Below are 25,543 nucleotides of genomic sequence, written 5' to 3'. Positions count from 1 at the left end.
TAGTTGATATCATGCATACACACTCACCAACACACCACATACTCACACGTTACATACATATATACACTTTGATGTGTGTGTGTACATTAAATTGTGTATATGTTTCAGGTCTGTGTATCATCACTGGCCAGGCCTGCAAGACCTCCCCCAAGGAAAGGGGCCCCACTAATGTGAAGCATCTGATGGTAATCACAGCGAGACCACTTGAGTGACTTTGTTTACGCCGTCAGATCAAATCCCCGCCTTTGCGCAAGGACGTGCTACAATGCTCTTGGGGTGAGGGGTGGGGAGGCGATTGGGTGACACTGACATAATCTGAAAAGGCGGCCTTCAAGGGTCAAAGGGGTTTCGCCGCAATAAAACAGCAGAAACACTTCTCCTTGTTCTTGTTCCTGTTGTTCTCAGTCCTGTCCTTCTTGATCGTGTTCTTGCTCCTGGGCCTGAGGGGTGGGGAGGCGATTGGGTGACACTGACATAATCTGAAAAGGCGGTCTTCAAGGGTCAAAGGTGTTTCGCGGCACTGAAACAGCAGAAACACTTCTCCTTGTTCTTGTTCCTGTTGTTCTCAGTCCTGTCCTTCTTGATCGTGTTCTTGCTCCTGGGCCTGAGGGGTGGGGAGGCGATTGGGTGACACTGACCTTAATCTGAAAAGGCGGTCTTCAAGGGTCACAGGTGTTTCGCGGCACTGAAACAGCAGAAACACTTCTCCTTGTTCTTGTTCCTGTTGTTCTCAATCCTGTCCTTCTTGATCGTGTTCTTGCTCCTGGGCCTGAGGGGTGGGCAGGCGATTGGGTGACACCGACATAATCTGAAAAGGCGGTCTTCAAGGGTCAAAGGGGTTTCGCCGCAATAAAACAGCAGAAACACTTCTCCTTGTTCTTGTTCCTGTTGTTCTCAGTCCTGTCCTTCTTGATCGTGTTCTTGCTCCTGGGCCTGAGGGGTGGGGAGGCGATTGGGTGACACTGACATAATCTGAAAAGGCGGTCTTCAAGGGTCAAAGGTGTTTCGCCACACCGAAACAGCAGAAACACTTCTCCTTGTTCTTGTTCATGTTCTCAGTCCTGTTCTTCTTGGTCGTGTTCTTGCTCCTGGGCCTGTTGTTTCTCGTTTGTTTTTGTAAATTTTGCTGCTTCTTTTCTTACTCATCCTCAATATTTTCTAGCTCTCGTTCCTCTTCTTATTCTTTTTGCTGTTTCCACTCACGTTATTCTCTTCTTTCTCTGCTTCTTTTTATTCATCCTGCTCCTATTCTGGTTCTTTTGTTCTTTCTTTTCCTCTTGTTCATGCTCCCGTTCTTCTTCTTGATCTTATTTCTGTTGGCTTTTTTTGTTCCCGTTCTTTGAGTCATTCCTGTTCTTTTATTTTTGTTCTCTTTCATTCTCTCTCGCTCTTGTCCCTGTTCTCGTAGATGTGCCTTGTCCTGTTCTAATTATTCTATTTCTCTTCTTTAGTTCTTGTTCCTGTTGGCCTTCCTCATTCTTGATACTGTTCCTGTTCGTTGGCCCTTGTTCTTGGTGTGGTGGTGTTATGTCAAATGTTAGTCTTGGTTCTTCGAAAGCCATTTATCGAATAAACACAGTCATTCAAGTGCAATCAATCTGGAGTAGAACCAGCAGCAGAACAGAGCCAGCTGGAACCAGCTGGGACTCGGGCCGCCTTCGCCGAGTTGAATCCAGAAACCTGCAAAATGTCAAGGGTTTTTTTTTTTTTTTTAATGAGTAGAAGCTTTACAGCTGCTCTCGTGTGCCCAAACCCTACAGGAGACTCAGACACAGAACCGACTTCGGACCGGGCCCACGCCAAAGTGTCATCTGGAAAACAGATGTGGTCTTGGCCATTTCGTGCATATCGAATCTGATACAGAGTGCCACATTTTCATCTTGTTACTGAAAGGAAAAGTGATTTACACTACACTGACACACACTGAAGTCCTACTGCGCCTTGGCCCGTTTCCGATGCTTATGGACTTACAATGGCCATTGAAGTCAGCTCAACTTCACACAAGAGTCAAGACATGGCAGGCCAACCAGACCCGACTCAGCTTGGCAATAAATACGACCATTATTCTTGACCTACTCATTTAACACAACGTCCAATCTATCACGATGACATCTTAAGTATTATTATGATTACATTATAATTAATCATACATTATTACTATGACTACATGATGAGTATGGATACACTGCTCTTATAGGAATACACTACAAAAATGTTCCTGTAGAGTGAAAATAAATTTGACACACCACAGTCATTAACAACCTTGTCATAAAATGAGCCTTCATAATCATAAAACATCAAGTCACTTTCTTCGCTCTAAGACGTGGGGCCTTGTCACTGACTGTATGACAACAAGGCACTCTAAAGCAGCCACAGCAGAGCAAAATCGATGTCCAAACAACTGCAGGCACGTAAAAAAATAATTACTAATTACCTCGGCCTGCCATCTTGTCGCCTTGACATGCAAGCACTCACTCCCGACAACGAGGCACTCTAAAGTGACAGCCCCACCTCGAGGCCCCGTTCTACACGCTACCTGTAAACGTCGACTTCTAGTTTTGATTCTCAAAGCGTGGGATGCGAGCTCCCTCGAGTGGTACCGCCTAAGTACAGTTCAGTTGTATTTAACTTTTTAGTGCAGTGTATTTGCATGTAGTCTTTAAGAACTGTTAGTTTATGAACTTGTAGTTGGGAATCATTTTTATTTCACTTTTATGTGCAGTACTGGAAGCGAATCATTATTTTAGTAAAGCTCGACACACCATTTATAAATGACGGTTCGTTTTTTCCAAAAGTTTTTTTTTTAATTGTTTTTTGTCTTTATTTCCTGATTGATGAATTTGGTGAACTAAAGTTTATTCCTAATCTAAATCACTGTGGATCTGACTAATGGCTGCTAACGAAAATGTTGGTTGGTCGCTTAGCCAAGACGTGTCCACACACGTTTCTTCCTGCTCGGCCTGCTTTGCCTTATTTGGTCAACGTCAACGCCAACAACGGCCACATTCCTGCTGGGGCCTTCAGAACCTTCTCGATAGAACATCTCCAGGAAATTCCTCTTCTTGGGTTTCGAGAGTGCAGGAAGCCGGACGGAATTTGGCCAAAGATAACCCAAAAAATAAAAACAGCCTCAACATGCCCCGCCCACTTTGAATGGACACCAACTTCACTGTATTTTTCTTTTTTTTTTTTCTAAGATTATATTTATGTTACGTTATCGTTCTGAGAAGCTACAGAGTCAACTGCGACGTGAAAGCAAAGAGCAGGGTAACAATCTTTATTTTTTTGGTCGGAGCCTGGGAGGACTGTGAAAATTATATAAATGTAAAATTGCAGAATTTGTATACAGTATACCGGAGCCTATCGCAACAGACTTTGGGTGAAAGACGGACGACAACCTGAACTGGTCGCCAGCCAGTGGCAGGGCACACGATGAGCTGAGCAAACATCCACAGAAAAAAGAAAAAAAACGATAAAAAAAAAAATTATCCCTCGCGGGACGCCATAACGCTTTTGTTTATTTTATAAAACATGACGTCGCCCCCTAATGCATGGGAGGCACCTCCACAACATTATTATTTTTGTTTTCACAATTCAATTAGTTTGAAGTCATTATCAATTATTTTGATAGTTGTGATTAGTTTTTATTTGGTTCATTGTCGTTTTGTTTGTTTGTTTTTTTGGTCACTGGGGGTATTTGTCAGGTGCCAGAAGGTGACAATATATTCTTAACAACTTATTTTTTAAAAAGATTATTCCATTAGATGAACAACCATTCACAAATCGACCCAAATAGTAGCACGTCCAAAATAAATAGACTTCAAATGAACCCCCCCAAAAAGCTTAACAATTCAATAGTCATTTATCTCTGTACAGTAAATTCACAAAATATTAAACATAAAACTGATATTGTTGTTTTTTTTACATAGAATATATGTAGTAATGTAACAATGCATTATTAATTCATCCATATTGTAAAGCATGAATTGGTGAAGTTATAGTTACTAATTTGAGAAAAAATAAAAACTTTTCTGTTGTTGGATCGAACAGATTAAATGTAAAGAGAGCTGTCCCTCTATCAAGTCGAAGCTCTTGTACATGTTTGTGTACGCGTTTGCCTGTGTGTGGTCTATTTACATTCGACAAAATATTTAGTCTGTGCATGTTTAACTTTTTTTGTTGTCGTTTGATTTGAAGCGTTTGAAAAGTTTCATCTGGTCATCATTGAAAAATACTTAAAGCGATGGTGTGTTGTCATGCGGGTACGTCTTGTTTTTACTGGAATTGGAAACACACTTCGCAATTAAATTTAATAAAAAACGATTTACAACTTTTCATATGCTGTCTTCTACATCAGGGGTCCCCAACCGCCGGTCCGCGGACCGGTACCGATTTGCAGGGCATTTGGTACCGGGCCGCACAGAAAGAACTTATCTTAATTCAGTTTTTTTTATTTCGGAATACGAAAGATGTTTCATTTTGAAAAATGACCGGATTTTCCGTTACATCCGTCTGTGTCACGCTTGACACGCGTCAAACCCCGATTCTGCGTCACGTGACCGACTACGCTAAAAAAGAAAAAGACTTAAAAATGTTGTCAAAAAAGTGCTGGAGATCGCAAATGACGGCGGCCTTAAAAGGACGTTCGAGACAACTGGATTAAAGTTGTGGCTGAATATTCTGAGATCGCCACAATAGCACTGTTGCTATTTCCGACATGCTACCTGTGTGAGGCGGGGGGTTTCTGCAGCAACGGCGACTAAAACAAAATTACGAAGTAGACTGGACATAAAACACACACTTGAAGTGTCATTGTCTACTATTACCACGAGATGGCCGTCTGGTTGCAGAAAATCAAGCTCGGGGCTGTGGTGAGTCATCATTTTCATGCACTTTGAATTTACATTGTATCGTATTTTGAAAGCATTAAACATTACCATCGCGATCAGAGTGTTGCGGTTTTTTGTTATTATATTTCGAAAATGCCACAGTTTTCATGCAGCTCGTACAATATTATTTTGTTGTATTGATTGTATTGTTGACAGAAGGTGCCTTTTATAGTTGAAGTAATGTTGTCCCATGCTGTATGGGAGGCACCTTTTTTTAACATATGTGGAAGCTTTTCTTTCATTTTAGCTTTTCGTTTTTCAAATTCATTTAATTTTAATTCGTTTCAGAACAGTTCTGTTACTTTTTATTTATTTATTTAGTCACAATAAATATGTCAAGTCACTTTTGTTTGGCTTTTATTTCTATTTCAGTTGTCGGAAATGGGTTTTTTTTTGCTAGAATAACCTTGACATAAACTTTCCGGGGTTTGTGCATTTTTTTTTCATATGTAGACATGCACAAATTTGAATGACAAGATTTTAGGGGTTGTGGGGGGGGGGGGCTATACAATGATGCATCAACTGTAATTGGCCTCTTGATCATGGCAACCTTTTTTTGGCCAGATTTATGTGGGCCCCAAGCCATTCACTCTGACGTATTGCATCTAAAAGTGAAGCATGTATACCTCGTGTATATAAAATTTAAACATGTAGAAGTGAAAACATATGAGCTGCACCAGCAGGAATTTACTGGCCCCCTCAAACTATGGAACTTCATTTGAGACAAATGGTGGCAAAAGATCAAATGTATGAATAGGAGCACATTCTTTTATTTTTGAGACTTGTTTTTTAAGAGAGTTTAGTTCACTTCTGATGCTGGTACATCATGTCGTCAGTTTTAAGTGTCTTCTGCAGCATAAAATACAGTAATTAACAATGACTGGATACAATGAATTAATTAGACAATTAAAAAGGCATTTTAAAGGTTTATGTGTGTAGCCACACAACATTGATGCAGCAAATGAAACGCTGCCCAAGATGGGTATAAAAGTCCAACTCGCAAATATTTGCAGACGTGTGGGGGTCTGTGGGGCGGGGTGCTGTGTCAGAACACCCCCAACCAACTAACCCCCCACCCCACACACACACACACGCACAATATGGTTCCACTTTTTTTTTCTTATGGTTGCACTTACGCTGCTTTTACCATCAAAAACAATGTTCATCATCATATTTACGTTAAACACATTTCAAATGCTTGGAACTTGTGATGAAAGAAACATTCCATCCATCACTGTGTGCGCACGCATGGATGTTATTCATTTAAATTCTTTTTTTTTCCCTAGAGTGTTTATAAGTAAACACAATGCAGATTTTTTTGTCACAATTGCGAAATAATTGAGCATGTCAAAGAAAGACTTAAATGCATTTTCAGGCCGAGCTGTGAACTTTTTCTAAAGTTCCATTTTGTTTCATATGATGAATGATCCTTTTGGCTGCAGGATGTCAATCTGAACTCAATAAATAAATGTTGAAATGTGTGTATAAAGTCTTTTGTTTAGCTCAGATACTCAATTTCAGTTCTTATCACTTTAAACAAGTACACATGTGAAGCACCTGATAGGCTCTTTTTTTTCATTACATTCAGTTCATTTATGACCTTCATCCTCTTCCTCATCCACATACACACACACACACACACAACATTTAAATCATGTACACCCAAAAGAGAAAAAGGAGACACTTACAAGTCACAGCTTGGACGTCCACTGCACGCCAAATGCAATGTTACCACGGCCTTGTAGGGAGGTGCAGGCTGGGTCCGACTGGACACGCCCCTCAAAGACCACCCCCCTCCTTCACACACGCACACACACACACACACACACAGCAGGGGTGTCCAATTTTTTTCATTTGGTAGCCACATCCAGAAAAATGGAAGGATGAAAGAGACATTTTAAAATGTGTCACCTTTTTGAAAAACGCTAAAGTCAGTCAAGAAAGCAATTATATTTTGTTTGTATTTTCTAGTTAATTTCATCAGATTTCTGTTAAAGGTCTTGAGGCAAGTAGTTGAGGATTTTTCCAAATTCCCGGGGTTGCTAACAGCCATATATCTCACAGAGTAGATCCAGATCTGCACTTAACAGCAGCCGAATCCCATCTCCTCATTCAGAACCAGAAAAAGAAGTTGTAGTAAGTGGACCATTTTTCAATGTGATGTGTTCATAAATCAGCCATCGAGCACAAAGTGGAAGAAATTATTTTTGCCTCTAAAGTCTTTATTGACTACAGTGTTTCGAAGATAAATTGTGGAATTCTTTTAATCATTAATGGTTTATTAGTATCTTTGAATATAAAAAAATATTCGATGGTACACAAACACATTTATTAGTGGGAATGGCACCTGTTTTTCTGACAACCTCACTTCTAACCTTGTGGCCCATGTCAAATGTCTTTTTTATTTGTGTCATGTCATGGTCCATTGAAAATTTGTAGTGGGCCGCGAATAGCCCCGGGCCATAGTTTGGATGCTTGATCCACACAAGAACTACTAAGTCTTTACAAACCTGATTTCAATTGTAGCTTGGACTAAATCCTGAACAGAAGTGCAAAGTATGTGTCCTCTAATTCACCCCAAATACTGTAGCAGATTCAGCTCAAAATGGCCGACTCGCTGTTCAACTTCACTCAGGGATCCTTGAGACTTTTTCGCGGGTCCTGCTATCATGATATTTCCACTCAATTTCATGTCCATGTTTCATGTGAAACTAGTTTCGGGGGCTGATTTTTTATTTTTTTTAAACTTTCCATAAGACACCATTGACACCAATTTGTCAAAAGTAGCTGTGTTTTAACCAAAATGGCCGACTTCCTGTTTGATTTAACGCATGGGTGCCTGAGACTTTCTCATGTGTCCGATTAAGATAGACATGTCCTCCCCTCCGATTCCATTTAAATTGGTGAGGAATCTTTTTTAACTTTCTAGGTGGCACTCATGAGTGAATTTTGGGGGAGGGGAGACCATGCTGGGAACCCCCTAAACTACCAACTGTACATTTTCACTCGGATACACGTGTTTACAAAAAGTGCAACAAAAAAAAGAACTTTCAGGCATGTTGAGACCCCCCACCCCCAAACGACCATTCACTCATTCAATCACTGATTCGCCAGAGGAATAATAAACACAATGATTACAGGGGCAGGGGGGGGGCTTGCTCAAAGCTAGGATGTAACTATTGAAGCTGCTGCCAGCAGTGCTAAACGGTTCCTCGCACTCTCACGCTCGTCAGGGTGAAAGTTCTCACTTTTACGCTGTTCAAATTTGGTAGCACTCACACAAAATATTTACGACGAGTTTGTCCATAAAGGGCCTGTGGAAACGGCCAAATGGATTCTAAAATGGATGATTCAAACCAGAGCTATTGCAGTTTTGGATTTATCATTTGAGCTAGATGGAGATGGCCAAAACGCAGCATAAAATGGCTGCTTCGAATTAAAATTGCAGACGTTCAGTGTCTTTTGGGGGATGGTCTCTTAAGGCTTTTTTGTGCTCGATCAATCTACGACATTTCATGTTGCTCAAGCCAAGGCTGAATTTGCGGACAGAATTTTTAAATACTTCAAACCAAATTTTTGAATTCATGTCTGCAAATGTTTTCTACAATACACTTCAAGTGGGGTTGAAATATAAACAGCTGGAAGCCACCACGCTTGACTTCTTATTTGAATGACTCCGAGCAAGAATAAGAACAGGTGCTAAAGAATGCATTAAAGTGTGTATCAAAAGGTTTGCATGTTTACTACATTTAAATGTGTCTAAAGTGTGTAGTTTATGTAAGACTGTTTAAAAAGAAAGTAAAGTCCTCCCAAATCTCAGATTTCCACATATTGCAAAGTGAAAGCCCATCGAATATCGACTTATTTGGTCTATAATAATGACTAGATGCACAAAAAGAAGAAAAAGTCAAAGGGTGGTTTGTTCAACCTGTGTACATAAACGTTAATCGCAGAAACAACACGTACCAGCCACGTCTTGCGCGCTTTTATCAACATAATCATCTTTCATTCATTCTCTCGCACGGAGGCAAAGAGCCACGCCCCCTACTAACGCCCCGGCGGGGAGAAACCATTTGCGACACTCGTCTTTGCTTTACGACAGCACGAGAAGTACACCAAACATGTGAAGGAAAAGAGAAGAAAGAAAACGAAAATAAGATCCCAAGTAAGTCTAAGTTTCACATACAGCGCGAGCAGGCAAAGCGAATTTCGTTTGCGAGTGTGTGTGTGTGATGTTGCTTTCGTGACAGTGGCGAGTGGAATTCCAAGTGACCCCCCGTGCGAAAACTAGCATAGCCTCGCATGTTGGTTCGTATGTAAATAAAAGAAAAGCGCCGCCATAAGTTAGTTAGCTATTCGTCTACTCTAAACAAAAACATACTGTATAAACTAGCTTTGTAGTCATGCTACCGACGATGTCCCTTGCAAATGTGCCACACTTTTGCCATCTTCGTCGTTAAATGTGACATTCTCTTCATCAAACAACTAAATTAAATTCATTATCAACACCAACGACACTGGTTTCCATTCGGCGTGCACATACTTAAATTGAGAAAGAAAAATAAATAAATCAAGTGCAAACTTGAGTGGACCAAGTCGATTAAGTGCTTATTTTAACCTTAGGTGAGGAAGTTGGTCACATGACAACAATCAAAAACTTCTCAATGATGCTACAACATGTAGCATCGTGTAACCATTATATTGTACCATAATAATAGCATGGTGATATAATCTAACACATGGCACTGAGTTTCACATCATGTAAACTATGGGAGCAGTGACAATATGACTTTCTTACCATATCCTGTATTCTTATAGGTTACAATTAGAGGTGTCAAAATGAATCAACACTGAATCAGTCATCAGATTAAGATTTTTTTTTATAATTTAAATATAATGACAGTGGTCATTAAAGTACTATAATTATGAATCTCGCGTGACCAAACCCAGAATATAGGTGAGACGGCTCAACGTAGGCAATGTGAACACGAACTGCACTTTGACATCAATTTCAGTCAGCAGCAGGGGGCAGTGATGCATAAAATGTCAGCTTCCCTGGAAGGCTGAAAACTGCCTCATCTTTTTTCCACCATACCAGTTTTAATCAGAATACCATATTTAGACGAGTGGGACCACATTCAACATATTATTGCACACAATATTGACTTGACTTTTACTATAATTAAAATGGGATAATAGTCAATCATTTCTTTATGTTTGCAGATGGAGAATTACAGTAAAGGCCGTAGCACAGAGCAGCCATCCGTGTGTCCGTTCACCCTTGTCCCTGACACGCCGGAGGTGCGGGTCAAAGACGGCAGTAAGATCCGCAACTTGCTCCGCTATGCCCTGAGTCGCATAGAGGCCAAGCCGCAGGTAGACAAAAACGGCGGCGAGGGAGACGGCGACGTCTACGAGGATCCGCCCAGCCGTCCCCTCTGCCGCCAGCTGGTGTTCACGGCCAGCGGCAAGGGCGTGTCGAAAGCCATAACATGCGCCGAAGTGGTTAAACGACGCGTCCGGGGCCTCCATCAACTGACCTCGCTGGCCAGCTCTACGCTGACAGACGTGTGGGATCCCCTGGAGCCGGCCGCCGGACTGGATAGCATCACCGTTAGCAGGAAGCTGCCCGTCATCTGGATTCTTCTTTCCAAGGACCCTCTGGATCACAGCCTGCCTGGGTACCAGGCGCCTGGACGCTGCGACAACCTGTGGACTCGTGATGATAAGGAGGAGGTGGGAACGTACAAGAGGAAGAGGGGCGGAGGCGGCGGTAGAGGAAGGGGTGGAGGGCGGAACACAGGACGTTCTCGAGACTTGAAAGCACCCATCTGATAATAACCAATAAGCAGAATAAGATTGCAAAGGAGTGGAAAGTTTCTATAGGAAGTTAAGTTGAGGAAGTTTGGGCAAATGCAGTGGTGCCTTGATTTACAAGTGCCCCAACGTATGCGTTTTTCAAGTCATGAACTGCGCCTTACTTTTTTGTTTTGTTTTTCTTTGGTGTTGGGAAGCCAGCATTTAATTCAAGTGAGCTTCAGACACTCCACCCATAGATGGCGGCATTGAGCTTAATAGGGAGGTCAACTGAAAGACTTGGTGTTCATATTTCTATTTGGCCCAACTAATCTAAACATGATATTCTGACTAATATTGCATTTGCGGGAATATAAATGAATCTGAAAAATCTGCCTGTTTTTTTTATCCACCTCTTGGAGCGGCCATTTTGCCACTTGCTGTTGACTGAAAATAGCACTGTTGCTCAGGTCAAAGGAAATGAATAATCGCGGCTCAGTTTGTAAACGTCACATGACTAAGAAAACCAGATTAAAACAACAACATACACCATATACAATACAATACATCCTGATTCATATAGCGCTTACACAACAGCTGCAGCTGTGGAATATGTCATTGTTGAGAAAGCCTTTTTGTAATTTTGCAACAACGTCTTGGTACAACTCCAAGTTTGAGTCAACCATCATTAAAATACAAAGCTAAAAGACAAAGTTATCCAGTAGAGTTGTGTTTTATGCTTTGAATGAATTGTTATTCGTTTCTGTGTGCCCTGCGATTGGCTGGCAACCGATTCAGGGTGTCCCCGCGACCCTAGTGAGGATCAAGCGGCTCGGAAGATGAATGAATGAATGAATTGTTATTTTTGCCATGTGTTGTAGCCATACAATTCCAAAGTATTTGCTACAAACAACGTTTATCCGTTTGAACATTGAATATTTTGTCTTTGTAGTTTATTCAATGAAATATGTGTTGTACTTGTTTTGCAAATTATTGTATTCTGTTTTCATTTGATTTACAGCAGTGCTTGGATTGAAGTGAGTTGTGATGCGTGTACGTACAACTACTGTTACGCGGCGCGGGCTCCCTCTAGTGGTATGCGAAAGAATCATGAAATCTTCAAACTGCGTAAATGTTTAAGTGCCATCTACATTAAAAATACGAATAAGAAATCAAATGGAGCACAGAAAATGTGCCGAGGGGTTCCCAAACGGTATGAGTAATTTAAAATTTATATGGTTAAATTTACGTCGAAAATACTCGAAACATTTCTTGTGTCGTATGTGTTAAGTACATTCGTGATATTTTTGTACATTCGTGAGGTTTTGCTCGTCTGCCGTAAAAGTAACTAATCAATTTTATTGACTCGTGAGAGCCAGCCACGACGTGTTTACGAGCTGTTAAATGTCATTTACAAGTGTGAGCAGCGAGGGGACGTTGCCCGCGTTCACGCAAACACTCGTGTCCACGGATTGAAGTGTAAACGAGGACGGCACGAAAGTGTGAAGAGAAGTGAGCTTTTAACATTTTTTTTAAACACGTTCCTTTTGATTGCTGCCACCGCCTTTTCGCTTCGTATCATTTCATGACATATTATTCTCAATTTCACTGTATTATTGAAACAAGTAACGAATATGCAAACGTGTGGTGTAATTTTCATCCATTTATACGACTTATTAGCCCAAACAAACATTCGCGTGAAACACCTTTGTTTTGGCACGTGTCTGCATTTTGAACACAAAATTGGAAAAGTGAAGTATGGTGTCCTTTTCCGTGATTGTGGAAAACATATTTTTAAATTGTTTTATTCGATGCAATTTGAAAAATGTCTAGTGTACGTCCGCCAGCTTTATGAATGGATCACTTTCAGTCTATTTCATAGCGTTTAAAAATGTGAAACAATAGAACTGGAACATGACAAGTGATTTTTCCCACCCATTTGGTTTATTTACACACGACATTTAAATAAATTAAAGGTGCAAACATGCGTTGAATAACATCGTCACAGTCGATTTCGGTCCTTAATAAAATGACAGTAAAAATGGAGTTGTACATTCTATTGCACTGACATTGTCCCCCTCATGTTGGAAATCAGGTCCAGGGTCTCCACAAGCTCCCCGCCGTGCTGGGTCTCTTTTGGGGCGTCGTGTTGCGAACGACGCTCCTGGAAGGACCCCCGAGAGCCGGCGGGAAGCCAGGGGGGCACGACGATGAAGAAAAAGAGGAGGATGAACAGTCAGCGATGGCAACACCTTCGCCCTCGCATCGTAGGAAGTGGGCAGCCCTCTGCAGGCAGGAGGAAAACCCATGATGGTAGGAGTGCGGCACCTGCTTCGTGTGCCCTTTGTTGGCGTGTTGCTGCAGGAAGAAGACCGTGTGCTCCAGGATCTCTGCTTTCTCCAACCTGCGCCCGCCAGCTAACTGTTAAAACACCAGGCAACACACACACACACACACACACACACGCACACACCGTTTTAGATGCACACACAGTGGGTGTGCATCTAACACAGACGCATTTAAACGGATTTTAAACCTCACTTTTTATACAATAAATGCTTACAGTTTTTACTGCAAAGTTACTTTTAATGTTTGCAGGTCAACTTTTGAGACCATCTCAAAAATATTTGGCTATCCAAGTTTCCGAATTGAAATGACCGACATTTATAAAGGATTAAATGGAAATGTATTATTACATTTTAAATACAACTGAACTACTGCACTTCAGAAGTGTGTTACACTGGATTAAAAAAAAAGAACACTTCATAAAACTTTATTTCTGTAATTCTCTTGCTTACCACTAGAGGGAGACGTATACCACAATTTGCGATACAAAAAGACGCGGAAAATACAGTAAAGGTAAAGACTTAAATCAAAATGGTAAACAATTCATTCATTCATCTTCCGAGCCGCTTGATCCTCACTAGGGTCGCGAGGGGTGCTGGAGCCTATCCCAGCTCCCCCAAATAATTAAAAAAATAATAAAAATGAATGAAACTAAAAAAAATCAACAACTGCCGATCCCTAAAAATATCAGTTAAAAAATTAAGGCAAAAAAATGAAACTTAGTGGAGCTTTTTTGTTCGTTTGTTTGTGTGTATGTGCGTAGATTGATCTTGCAGGGTGTATTATGTCTTTAGGGCGAATGTACCTTTCATTTTCACGTACATATTAATTTTAGCTCATACAAAAGTCTCATGTAAGCGGTATATTTACTTGTGGTGTAAGCAAAAGAGTTTTGAGGTTCTCCAAGCTTCTATTTATTCTTTCTCGTCGTCGTCTTTCCACCAGAGGTTTTAAATTCTGTGGAAGACAAACAGTATCAACATTTTCAGGATGATCATTAATACGATTCCCTTACATCTCCATGCTCCAATAACCATGATCACGAATGAGCCACGTACCTTTCTGTCTGTGTTTGCATGCTGACAATGCTGAGGCATCTTCATGACCGAAGTCCAACAAAGTCAAAGTGGAATGTGGTCCCTCAGGCTTCACTTGACCTATAAAAACTCACCACAGGCTCCACCCACCCACTCATCTTTCAGATCGGATTGTGTGTCATATTCGCACAGAAAACGCCGCATTCATTTTGAAAAAAAGGAACACTTAACATGTTTGTTTGACATTTTTCTAATATTGCGACTAAGTTATTTAGAAACATGTTCCTTAATCTTTGTGAATAGTGATTGAATTTGGACAAACGTCCTGATCCGAATTCAGATTTGTATGGCGTAGTGTAAGTCTGCCATCTTCTAATAGCCGTCGTATTCGTCCATATTTCACACATTTTGTCGCTGACAGGACCCTTAAAATCTAGGGGCACGTGGACATAATGCACAGACCCCCACTCACGCGACACGCGCCCCCTAAGAGGTGAGAACAGCTCGTGTATGGGGGGGGGGGGGTCCTGGCATCAAACATCCGGCTAAGGCCAGACACTAACTGTGTGAAAACACACTTCAAAGAGGAATATCGCGACAGTTGAAGCTTTGCGTTTGCGCTCACCTAATATCAACCATAAACGACACTTCAATGACCCTCAACTGTCACCAGTGTATTTATTTTCAAGTCTTGAAGGACACATGGTTGTCTTTTTGCGGATGTATAGATTCGTGAATTGGCCCCGAAAGTGTGAGTCAAACACACACATGGACAGTGGACACACCATCTCCCGGCAAGCATCTTTTGTGAACTCACATATTCATACATTTTAATTTTATTAAATGTAATGTACACAAAAAAGCAATAACGAACATCTACTGTGTTGCGTCTTTCATTTCAAGTCTTGACTTCTAAATGTTGATAAAACCGTATAATTAAAGCGAAATGGACGACTTTCGTCAATACACTCAACCGAAAGTGCAAACACGTGCACACAAATACATATGCATGAATGCTGGACATTTTTCCTCACGGGAGGTAAGAGAACATTTATTTTACCCGTTTGTGCTCTCAAACACACGAATGATGATCCATTAGTCACGTTTCATAATATTTTATCATTCCAAGTAGAAAACTTGTATTGTACATTTCGTCTGTGAGCCGATGCATTGTAATTGACAATCGCCCTCGCTTGGGAACATGGCTGCTCGGCGCCCCGTAGACTGACGCGTGGCTCTCTTTTCACAAGTGTGAAGGAATAAACGTGTGACCGACTGAAGCTATTGCTCCACTTTATTCACTCACACCTGTGCCCACGACGAGAAGCGACCGCTTTCCGTTCTCCCACCGTCACACCCCGAAGGAAACGTTTGTCTTCACATCGGCCACGTTTGCATACACTGTCACACAAATTCGATGTCTTTTCCTCTCTCTCTTTAATATTCTAATAGGCTGAAGTACCCGCTGCTCATGCCATCAAAAAAAAAAAACCTTAGGTTGCCTTTCCAAATCAATTTTGACCAAAAGTTCGAAAACTACTAAATGCATTATCACCGTAGACTCGCCGTTGGTGTTTATAGGTGGTGCTTAAAAGGTTTAATTAAATAAAATCGCGAGGAACATTTTTTATTTATAAAATACTGTTATATGCACAAACAACTTGACTTTTTCGTACTTGAGCCATCGTGTCATTAGGCACGACACCTAGGCTTGAACGAATAGCACTTCATTTATGGCTTCCTGCACTTGAAGAATGAGAAGGGCCGTCGAATGGCATTCCCACAAGGACACGCTTTCATTGTCCACTTCCTTTCAGAGGTGTAGAAAAACTCGATGGTTACAACACGCTCTCGACAACTGCCGCCACCATTTGCATCCGCCGGTGAGTGTGTGGGAACCTCAGTTGAGCTCGTTTCTCAATTAAGCATTTCTTTTAACGTTTTGACGTATTTCCTCGAAGAGCAAAAAAAGAACACAAGATGTTGCTTTCATTTTTTGAAAACTGAGATTCTATCCCGACCAACAAATTATTTAATCCGTCGGTGAAAGATGCTTTGATTTTAATGAAGGTTTGGATTCAAAATTAGTCTGCATTTTATCTAGAGCAGTTATCCAGTATTAACACGCGTGGGAGAAGCTGTTCGTATAAGTGTTTTACTGTCTTGTACTGTATTCATCTGAAAGTCTAGATTCGTCTTTACATATAATTTTTCAATCAAATAACATTTAAACTTTTTTAAAATTAAATTATTCCAACCAAAATCCACGCATAAACGTAAAATGTTGTACACATATTCTGTTGCGAAACAATGTCATGGTGCAACATACGGTATATTGATACATCAATCGACTTATTTTTTTATTCATGTCACGTTTCTCCTTAATCTTATTGCCTTCGCGTGCGTATGAGTGCGCGGCGCCCCGTGGAATGACGCGTGCACGTCATTTCGATTCAAGCGTGAACCATTCACACTTCCCCTGGCGAGAAACGTCTGCTGGTCACTCTCCCACTGTCACACCTTGGGGGTCTTTGCGACAGTGGCGTCGCTGTCCCACGGTCGCGCGTCCACTTGAAAGGATTTCGCACCCACCCGTGGACAATTTGGTACGCAAGCACGCGGCACACATGCAAAATGGCACGCGTGGCTTTGCAAGTGTGAATGCTAACGTCTTCGTTTCAAGTGATCCCGCATGCACACGGCAAAGGGGCAAATACAAAGGCAACCCGTTGCAGTTCGCCTGGGAGTAATTATTTGTTATAGTGTAAGAATTAATATCAGGTTTTGCACGGGATAAATATACCTTCATCTCAAATATTTATTTGGTTGCTTTACTATTTGAAAAATCTCATATATGTTTAATATTCTCTCGCGCTTTCATATGTCAATACTTCGCCGAACATGCAAAAAAAAACCCGAACCAAAATACTAATGATCTGATATTTATTTATTAATAATTTCATTTTAAGAGTGACCTGTTTAACTAAGCATGTCGCCGATTTTAGCAGAGGTGGCAAACATCCTGAGGGGACGTTTAAAGCATTTTTTTTTAAAAATACGCCACTTCGCCAGGGAGCTCTGCTGCACAAATTATGTTTCTTAACACACGTTAAAATACATTTTCATCCGATCGTAACTATAAATTCGAAAGAAATAAATAAACAGTACGCCTGGGCACTGCGCTCTGAACATGGGGGAAAAAAAAGAACCCATGTATGTCAACGTTCGAGCTCAACGAGTGTCCGATTCGGGCAACATCCCAAGCAGGCTTGCCCCCCCCCCCCGCACTCTGGAGTTTAAGTAAACATGTAAAAAGAGCCAGCGATTGTCTAGCTCAGCCTGTTTCGATCTGACAGCACTTTCGCGGGATCCAAAAATTCGAATTGGCTTACTTGGATACTTCGCTCAGGAGCCGAAAAAGAACCAGAGTTTGTTTTGTAAGGGCCAGTGTCGGCGAATGTGACCGACCTGAGCCCGCTATCGGCCGGGGTAACATTTCAGAGTTTGCGTGGGCACTTCGCAAAGGACATCTGAATTTATTATCTATTTGTACATCTTCAATCCTTAAGCGGATTTATTGCTCTAAATGGCGAGATAATTAGAGGTAGCTCAATTGTTACAGTATAACATGCAATCTAAAAACTCAAATCTGAGGCGACATGACACCAATGTGGATTTGCCACGTGATTGGCTGTTGCGGGGGAAGTGGGCGGGGCCAGAGAGGAGAGCGAGGATATAAAATCAGCAACCAGTTGTCTTCGCGTCCTTTTCCTGAGAACTTCTGGAAACCACAGAAAGTCCACAGTTGGAAAACGAACGAATCATGAAGCTCATGCAGGATGCGGAGGACCCAAACCGCGACAGAAAGGTAAAAGGCCTTTTTTTCCCCCCATCATGTAGTATTTACGTGTAGTTAGGAAGGAGTTTAGTTTCGTATGGATATAGAAGAGTTGACTTGTTTTTATTATTTTTTTTAAAACACTTTCCAGCTAATAAAATCCCAAGTCGAGAAGCGTCGACGTGAGAGAATGAACCATAGTCTGGAGCGTTTGAGGTGCATGTTGATGCAAGAGCCACAACAACAGGAGCAGCAGGTAAAAAAACAAAAAGCCAATATGAGCTCAAATGAGTCATATTGAGGGCAGCGCGGTGACCTAGTGATTAGCACGTCTACCTCACTGTTCTGGGTTCAAATCTCGTTTCAGGCCTTCCCTCCTGTGTGGAGTTTGCATGTTCTCCGTGCACTTTCATGGGTCAAAAACATGCACATTAGCATCATTCTTCAAAAAAATGGCTGCAGGTGACCTAGTGATTGGCGCATCTGCTTCACAGTCACAATGTTCCGAGTTCAAATCTCACGTTGGTTTTCTACAGGTGCCCCGGCTTCCGCATCCCAAGAAACATTCATGTTGAGGACTATATTATGCAGAGGTGTTAATAGGAATGATTGTCTATCAGTGTACCCTGCCTTTTGCCCAAAATCAACTGACATAGGTTCCACTCTAATGATGACATAATATTGAAAATGTGTACCTGATATTAAATGAACGTACATGTGTTGCTCTATAGGGTCCAGCGCAGCGTCGTGTGGAGAAGACCGAGATTTTGGAGCACACGGTCCTGTTCCTCCACAATACGAGCAAAGCAACAAATGGCCAACAACCACCGCAACATTCCTTCCAAGACGGCTTCCACACCTGCCTGCAAAGGGCCGCCCACTTCCTGGGGCCCGAGGGCAAAAGCCTGTGGCTCGCCTTGGATACCTCCTTCATCCAACGCTCCTTTTCACCTTCATCCTCCTCTTCTTCCTCCATCCTCCACGTGCTGAGACACAAGTCCAAGCACAACAGACGAGCGGCGGCTCAGGCCCCCAGAACCCCCCCGCAGGGGCAAAACTGGCTGGGGACGTGCATGGAGAGCCCCCCGGCGGAGGGCCCCTCACTTGGCCCCAGTGTGTGGAGGCCCTGGCCCTAAACAATGAACTTTGAACCCCCCCGCCCCTTCCCTATGTATACATTATCTGTCAAGTTGATGGTGTAAATAGTTTAAAGACGTCGTTTGTACGCTGCTGTGTATATATGTGAACCACTCGACCCACTATAGATGTAGATATAGTGCCGCTTGGGATGGGGAGCTGGATGCTGGCGCCCACCATGTGTCCACTTCAGAGGTGAGTTGTCACACACACACACACATCATAACGGGAGTGTGGATCATAATCAAGTGTCCCGTCTCATTTCCAGCTGCTTTAAAGTACGAGGGGCCCCACCCTCACGTCCATGAGTTATGAACAACCTCTGTGATCCCTCCTCATGATAATATATAATTTGTATATTTTGCACACTAACTTATTATCCATGTCTCCCTATGGTGAGCCTCTATTGTTGTTGTCAGACCCCACCCCTCCCATAAATAAACATTCCAATTCAATCAAACGACGTGTGTGTGTGTGTGTGTGTGTTTTCTTCTTACTTTCTCCGGGGGTGTGACTAAATTAGTCTTGATATCCCAACAGAGACGCAAAGCAGTTACTGTGCATACACTATTGCCATGGTGGGCAAAGTTAAATTCAAGTAATAATTTCACTTTTAAAAGGCACAGATCAGTCATAGATGAAACCAGTCCCAATACATATGGTCTTTATCCGGGGTGTCAAACTTATTTTTTTGTTGCGAGCCATTTTGGAGTTACGGGTTCCTTCGGAGGGCCGGTGGAAAATCTCATTATTTATTACCCACAACACTTTGACATTTCAGTACAGATATGAGCAAGAATCATGATAGTTGAACACATGATTTGCTCTTGCGGGCCACATAAAATGATATTGGGGCCCGGATCTGGCCCCCAAGCCTTGAGTTTGACACGTGGTCTATGTAGTGTAAAACTTTTACACACCCTTGTCCAAATGCCAGGTTTTTCTGATATTTAAAAATGAGGACCCCCCGCCCCTGCCCCGTATTTAAAGTGACTATAACCCGTACAACTGCGGAGAAAATGGTAATCTTTTCAAGAGCTGAACTAAAAACAAACTGGACTCATTTCTTACAACATAGGCATGTAAACTCATGTTAAATCTTCATCAGACACCTGCCACCGTTTAAAGTGGTTCGGATAAAATGAAATGCTGAAATGATTTCCCAGCGTGAAGTTGTTTGGACTTTGTCGACACCTCTTTGCCTCTGCTGTCAGCTGTTCAAGCAAATTTCATGTATTTCAAAACAAATCACAGAAATCATTTGCTGAGATATTGTATGTTATATACTGTAAGTATAATTAACATTCTTTCCTTTTTTAAGTCGGAGATTAAAATGTTGATACTTCTTTATATTTATTTAAATTGGATCTGTATTTACAGCTGTTGATTGAGATAGATGTGTGTGTGGGTGTGTGTTCCAAAATGGGGTTCTCAGACATTCAGCCACAGATGCAAATGGTGGCGCATATGTCGAGAGCGGGTTGTAACGCGTTTTCTACACTTACGTGGAAAGAAGGGACAATCAAAGTGTGTCCCCGTGGGAACGCCATTCGGCAACCCTTCTCAATCCTTTAGTGCAGGAAGCCATAAATGAAGTGTTATTCATTCAGCCAACATGAGGTGCATACTTACGCATTGGCTCAAACGACCAAGTCAATCGAAGGGTTGTTTATGCATTTATCTATATTTTAGGAATAAATCAAATCTGTCGCTAGTGAGACTACATTGATACATTAATTATTTTCCAAATATTTTTCGGCAAAATTCACTTTCGAAGTAGCCTATTGTCAGTTTTTTTTAATAACATAAGCGGTGGGTGCTTCGGCCTATTAGAATATTAAAGCGAGAGAGGAACAAGACATCGAATTTGTGTGACAATGTATGCAACCAAGGCCGATGTGAAGACAAACGTTGCCCTCGGGGTGTGATGCTGGGAGAACGGAAACAGGTCGCTTTCCGTCGTGGGGAGAAGTGTGAGTCATCAAAGTGCAGCAATAACTTCATTCAGTCACACGTTCGTTTATTCACACGAGTGAAAAGACAGGCACGCGTCATTCCACGGGCCGCCACGCAGGCAACTTTGCACGCGAGGGCAATTGTCAAACAACAAACACGTAACATAAATGTTCTCTTATCTCCCGTGGGAAACTTGTCCAGCTGTCACACATATATGTGTGCAAATGTTGACACCTTCGGTTTATTGTGTTTTTTCACGAAAGCCACGTTTTTTCCGCTTTAATACATCATTTAATCACAATTTAGAGGCCTAGACTTGAAATGAAATACACAACCTAGTGGATGTTCGTTATTGTGGCCGTAAAACACTTATTTGCGCACGTTTTACTCACAGCATTTGTTTGTGAGCATCTCAAGCGAAAAATAAAATAAAATAAAAATGTAATAATGGTGCAAGTCCACAAAAGACGCTTGGGGGAGGGTGTGTGTGTGTGCGTTACACTTTTGGCGTCAATTTACGAATCCTACCATGTCGCTTTAGCGACTTGAAAAGAAATACAGTGCGTACACAAAAACAGTTGAGGGTCATTTGAGTGTCGTTCATGGTTGAATTTTGTGAGCGCAAAGCAGCTGTAGGGAAAGCTTTGTATGTGTGTGTGTGTGTGTGTGGGGGGGGGGGGGGGGTCCTCGTCTTGGATATGCGTTTTCACACCCGAAGTGTCTGGCGTTCGCCGGATGCTTGATGCCAGCACCCCTTTCATCCTCTTTTTTTTCTTCTCAAATACACGAGCTGTTGTCACCTCTCAGGGGGCACGTGTCACGTAAGTGTGTGTGTGTGTGTGTGTGTATTATGTCCACGTGCCCGTGGATTAGCAAAGGGTCTTGTTGGCACATGCAACAAAAATTGTTAAACATGAATTAATACGACGACCAAAAGAAGATGGATGACAGTGCAGACCTGCACCAATGCCTATAAATCTTAATTCGGATCAGAACATTTGTATAAATTAAATCCTTTGTCCACAAAGATGAAGGAACATGTTGAATAAAGCAAAAAATCCTGGAGCACACGATCTTCCTGCAGCAGCACACTCACAAAGCATGTTCTCATTTAATTGTTTAATATATTTAAAATGCTGGCAATTAAATGAAGATTGGCAGTTATTTACTCATAAAACTGGTGTCCATACACAATTCTATTTTTTGAACTTTTACCTAATAAAATGTAAATTAAAAAAACATTGGTTGACTGAAAATTAAGGCAAGCAGCGTCCACCCCACTTTCGATTTTGTGTTCAAAGTTATTCTTTTTTATATATTACGTATTATTGGTTTACTCGTATAAATTTATGAATATAACTCTCTACAATTTCGTCAATTGTTTAAATTAAAATTAAAAAACGTTTTAAAACGATACATGCAACTACATGGCGGCAGCAGCGATCAAAATGAAAGTGCTTAAAATGTTTTACACAATAAAACGATGGTTTTAATAATAAAATGTGTATGTACAGCATTTGAGATTTTACCGTAATTTCGATTTTATTTCGTTAGCTTCGACTCGTACATTTGTTTGAAATTTTAAAGGCACCTGGCTGTGATACATCAAATGAGCAGACGGTGGCGCCATTCAACTTCACGTTGCGTGTAATTTGACGGCCACCAACGAGCTGCTTCTCAGCAAAAACTTCGCTTAATGCGAGACTAAAACCAATTTACACCATTTTCAGAGCCATTAAGCGCCATCGGCATGATTTATTTCCCATTCCTTACCGTTTTGTCGCTGTTTGCCTCATACGAAGGAGGGAAGCCCCCATTACAGACTACCTTTGCTCCATTCCCGAGTGCTTTAACCCGACCAAACCGAACAATGATTAACAATTTCCAAAGAGAATGGCCAACTTTTCCCCAGGCTTATCTCAGACTACCCGTGTTCGTCCACTCCAGGCTGCCACCCTTGGAAAAGCTGCACTTATCCCCGGCCAAAGGCAGCGGCCTCGAGCCTTTACCTCAGCCTGTTCGAGAGCGCCTGCTCCCGGGGCGGCCTGGCTGGAGGCCGCCAGGCCCGTCCGCGGATCGCTCCGTGAAGACGTCGTGCAAAAGGGACAAAATGCTCGTCAGGGTCCCCAAAAGCATCCTGGGTGATGGGGAAATTAATTATCAGCTCAAACTGGGTACATGTCAAGCAAAAAAATCCTCGAAGAATTTTGTTTATTTTCTCAATGGACTACAACAATGTGGTACCAAGCGACAGGTGAGCCTTCGTTTGTGATTAACGGGACGCCACGAATTACTTTACACTCATTCACGTTGAGCAGTTTATCACAATGTCTAGAAATGAGTCCTTGACTCATTTCAACCTTTACCCAAAATTGTAGCCATATTATGGCTAAGCTAACAAGTAGCATAATTTCCAATTTGCTCGCTCACGACACCTGATGACATACTCTCCTTGAGACCAAAAATCTTACGAAAGTTTAGTTTTGTCTGTTTGAAATTCGACGAGGTCGTTTTAACGTCTTCTATATATGTATCGAATATTTGGCTCAACAACCAAATCGAGATCGATATTCGTGTTTGTTGACTGATATATATTGCTTCGTTCACTTGACCCTTTTTTATTTGATTTTGTAGTTAATGTTTAAGCATTTGACACAAAACAAACCACATCACAGATGAATATTCAAATTAAACAAGATATCTGCTTATATAATACCAATAATTCAATTCTCATTTACATGGGTGATTTCACTATTTAAACAATTCTGTCAACAAAAGATACATGTACAGTTGGCATTTATCTTTTTTCCTGATAGTTCACTTCTTTTTGTGCAGATGATAAATGGACAGATGACTTATTCAAACACGCTGCAGTACAACCCAGGGATACGCCAAGGGCCCATAAGGAGAACGGCGCCCTTTGTGATTACGGTTTCCTGTAATTATAGCAGGTGACTGCCGCCATATGGGTCCAGATCCAGTGACCTTATACGCAGTGTTATGAAAATTCCGAATTTCTCTGCAGGTATCATTATTCCTACAAAGTCGGCTATCTTCCAAAGATGCGCATGCGCCGCATCTTCAAAGCAATGCGAAACAGAGCCAATTTCATTCTGACCCCACGGAATGGTAAATTCTGCAGAAATAATCAATGTTGCCTCATTTTGAATGATTTTCAAGAATCAATATGAATGGAGAAAAACAAAACTTCTGTGCGAACTAGAAATGGGATAAATTTAAAGATAAATTCCCTTGTGTTGTAATTGGCAGCTCAGTGGGAAAGGCTTGCTCCGTTGGATCAGTACATTCTTGGTGAGCCCATGTACTTTGAGGCCGAGGGTCCATCCATGCCCCAAGACATGAGGCTCTATGTCCACTCGTGTTATGCCACACCCAATAAGTCGCACACCTCCACACCTCAATTTCCAGTCGTGAAGGACTTTGGGTAAAAAAACAAAAACAAAACAAAACCCCACAGATTTTGTATTGCAGAAAGTGACGTGTGCTTTTTAACTACCGTTTGTCTTCCTCCAACGATGAAGGTGCATGATTGAAAGCAAATACAGTCGCTCCAGATTCATCCCATACAAACACAACGTTGTCCGATTCTCTGTGGATGCTTTCTACTTCCAAGGGATGACGGACCAAGTGAGTTACTGTACATTTTGTTGGCGATTCCAGGTCAACGATTTGGCCAAGAGTGAATTTCTAAATCATTTACCGCAGCTCTACATGCACTGCACCATGTCGGCAGAAAGCAACGTTCCCACTCCGACGGCAAAGTCCTGTAACTACGACACAAACTTGGGAAGGTCTGTTTTTTTTTTTTTTTTTTTTTTGTAAACCGCTTTACTAGAATTACAAGGGGCAGAATAGAAAGAAGTACATAAATCGTAAAAGAACAAAAATGTGAACGTTTATTCTAATATAAGTCAAAAACCTGTTGTCAAGAGTGCCTGTAATATGTTAGGGGGAAAAATGCACTTTACATGCAAGCAGTCAGGAAATTGTAATTTTTCACAACATGAGTAAAAAATTACTCATCATTTGATTCTAATAATTGTAATTCAATCAAAGAAAGGAATGGGAATCATATATTCTTTTACTTATTTATATATAAAATCATTTCGCTTGTCTTTTTTTTCCCTTAAGATGGGTGGAGCTACACGGCTGGGACTGGGTATGTGCCTGCTGTGACTCCAGCTGTGGCTCTTCTGCTGCTTGTGAGAAACATCATCCCTCCTATTTTTTTTTCCTTTTTAAATCTCTAGTATTTTACATTTATCATTTTCACATTTCTTTATTCCAGTGAGTGAAGTCACCACCAGCAGCAGAGGGTGGAAAGTGCAGCCAAGAGGGCAACGCTTCAAAAACCACAAGAGGAAGCGATTGTTCTTCTCCACCACCACCACAAGAGCACCAACTTCCATTGTCAAGACCAACACAGAGCTCAATCAAAGGATGACTACACCGTGGCCGGCACTGATCATGGACGCAGATGACACTACAGAGCTGAAGTGGCCGTTTTGGGGCAGAGGAGTGGA

General features: G+C 41.6%; 5 protein-coding genes and 1 long non-coding RNA gene across 6 annotated transcripts in view; 4 read left to right on the top strand and 2 right to left on the bottom strand.

Moving 5' to 3' along the window:
- col6a4a (collagen, type VI, alpha 4a) overlaps window positions 1-6,693 on the bottom strand; it is a 32,509-nt gene extending 25,816 nt beyond the window's left edge. The window contains exon 1 of the mRNA XM_052066687.1: window positions 6,578-6,693. The gene's annotated coding sequence lies outside the window, so the exon portion shown is untranslated. The remainder of the gene's footprint in view (window positions 1-6,577) is intronic.
- Window positions 83-3,832, top strand: LOC127601442 (uncharacterized). The gene is made up of 2 exons (XR_007962558.1): window positions 83-507; window positions 837-3,832. It is a non-coding gene; the product is annotated as an uncharacterized LOC127601442 (long non-coding RNA).
- Window positions 4,459-11,398, top strand: rpp25l (ribonuclease P/MRP 25 subunit-like). The gene is made up of 3 exons (XM_052066686.1): window positions 4,459-4,871; window positions 8,917-9,054; window positions 10,113-11,398. The coding sequence occupies exon 3, from the start codon at window positions 10,113-10,115 to the stop codon at window positions 10,722-10,724; it is 612 nt and encodes a 203-aa protein (XP_051922646.1). The 5' UTR covers window positions 4,459-4,871; window positions 8,917-9,054; the 3' UTR covers window positions 10,725-11,398.
- Window positions 11,399-12,611: 1,213 nt separating this feature from the next.
- Window positions 12,612-14,818, bottom strand: LOC127600782 (transcription factor HES-2-like). Its single transcript, XM_052065575.1, has 3 exons — window positions 14,090-14,818; window positions 13,902-13,988; window positions 12,612-13,106 (listed from the first exon to the last, which is right to left on the bottom strand). Exons 1-3 carry the CDS (start codon window positions 14,132-14,134, stop codon window positions 12,777-12,779), a joined length of 462 nt encoding a protein of 153 aa, XP_051921535.1. The 5' UTR covers window positions 14,135-14,818; the 3' UTR covers window positions 12,612-12,776.
- Window positions 14,819-17,322: 2,504 nt separating this feature from the next.
- LOC127600784 (transcription factor HES-7.1-A-like) lies at window positions 17,323-19,501 on the top strand. Its single transcript, XM_052065577.1, has 4 exons — window positions 17,323-17,936; window positions 18,058-18,162; window positions 18,638-19,238; window positions 19,312-19,501. Exons 1-3 carry the CDS (start codon window positions 17,892-17,894, stop codon window positions 19,040-19,042), a joined length of 555 nt encoding a protein of 184 aa, XP_051921537.1. The 5' UTR covers window positions 17,323-17,891; the 3' UTR covers window positions 19,043-19,238; window positions 19,312-19,501.
- A 3,127-nt stretch (window positions 19,502-22,628) lies between these two features.
- Window positions 22,629-25,239, top strand: LOC127601211 (zona pellucida sperm-binding protein 3-like; the record flags this gene model as incomplete). The annotated part of the gene is made up of 7 exons (XM_052066274.1): window positions 22,629-23,253; window positions 23,835-23,950; window positions 24,025-24,128; window positions 24,270-24,444; window positions 24,542-24,647; window positions 24,726-24,811; window positions 25,152-25,239. Coding segments are annotated over exons 1-7 (1,179 nt in total), but the record flags the coding sequence as incomplete, so codon positions are not given.
- Between the last annotated feature and the right edge of the window lie 304 nt (window positions 25,240-25,543).

The sequence above is a fragment of the Hippocampus zosterae genome, chromosome 5 (genome assembly GCF_025434085.1).
Source record: "Hippocampus zosterae strain Florida chromosome 5, ASM2543408v3, whole genome shotgun sequence".
Classification (NCBI taxonomy): Eukaryota; Metazoa; Chordata; class Actinopteri; order Syngnathiformes; family Syngnathidae; genus Hippocampus; species Hippocampus zosterae.
The sequence above is the reverse complement of the archived record's forward strand: the minus strand, read 5'-3'. Positions and strand labels throughout refer to the sequence as shown.

What these genes read in the sequence shown, in the direction of transcription:
- rpp25l (XM_052066686.1), top strand. Translation starts at nt 10,113, where the DNA reads ATGGAGAATTACAGTAAAGGCCGTAGCACAGAGCAGCCATCCGTGTGT.
- LOC127600782 (XM_052065575.1), bottom strand. Translation starts at nt 14,134, where the DNA reads ATGAAGATGCCTCAGCATTGTCAGCATGCAAACACAGACAGAAAG. An exon ending in ATGCAAACACAGACAGAAAG is followed by an intron (nt 13,989 to 14,089) that starts GTACGTGGCTCA and finishes TGTCTTCCACAG; the next exon opens with AATTTAAAACCTCTGGTGGA. An exon ending in CTCTTTTGCTTACACCACAA is followed by an intron (nt 13,107 to 13,901) that starts GTAAATATACCG and finishes GTGTTTTAACAG; the next exon opens with TTAGCTGGCGGGCGCAGGTT.
- LOC127600784 (XM_052065577.1), top strand. Translation starts at nt 17,892, where the DNA reads ATGAAGCTCATGCAGGATGCGGAGGACCCAAACCGCGACAGAAAG. An exon ending in ACCCAAACCGCGACAGAAAG is followed by an intron (nt 17,937 to 18,057) that starts GTAAAAGGCCTT and finishes AACACTTTCCAG; the next exon opens with CTAATAAAATCCCAAGTCGA. An exon ending in CACAACAACAGGAGCAGCAG is followed by an intron (nt 18,163 to 18,637) that starts GTAAAAAAACAA and finishes GTTGCTCTATAG; the next exon opens with GGTCCAGCGCAGCGTCGTGT.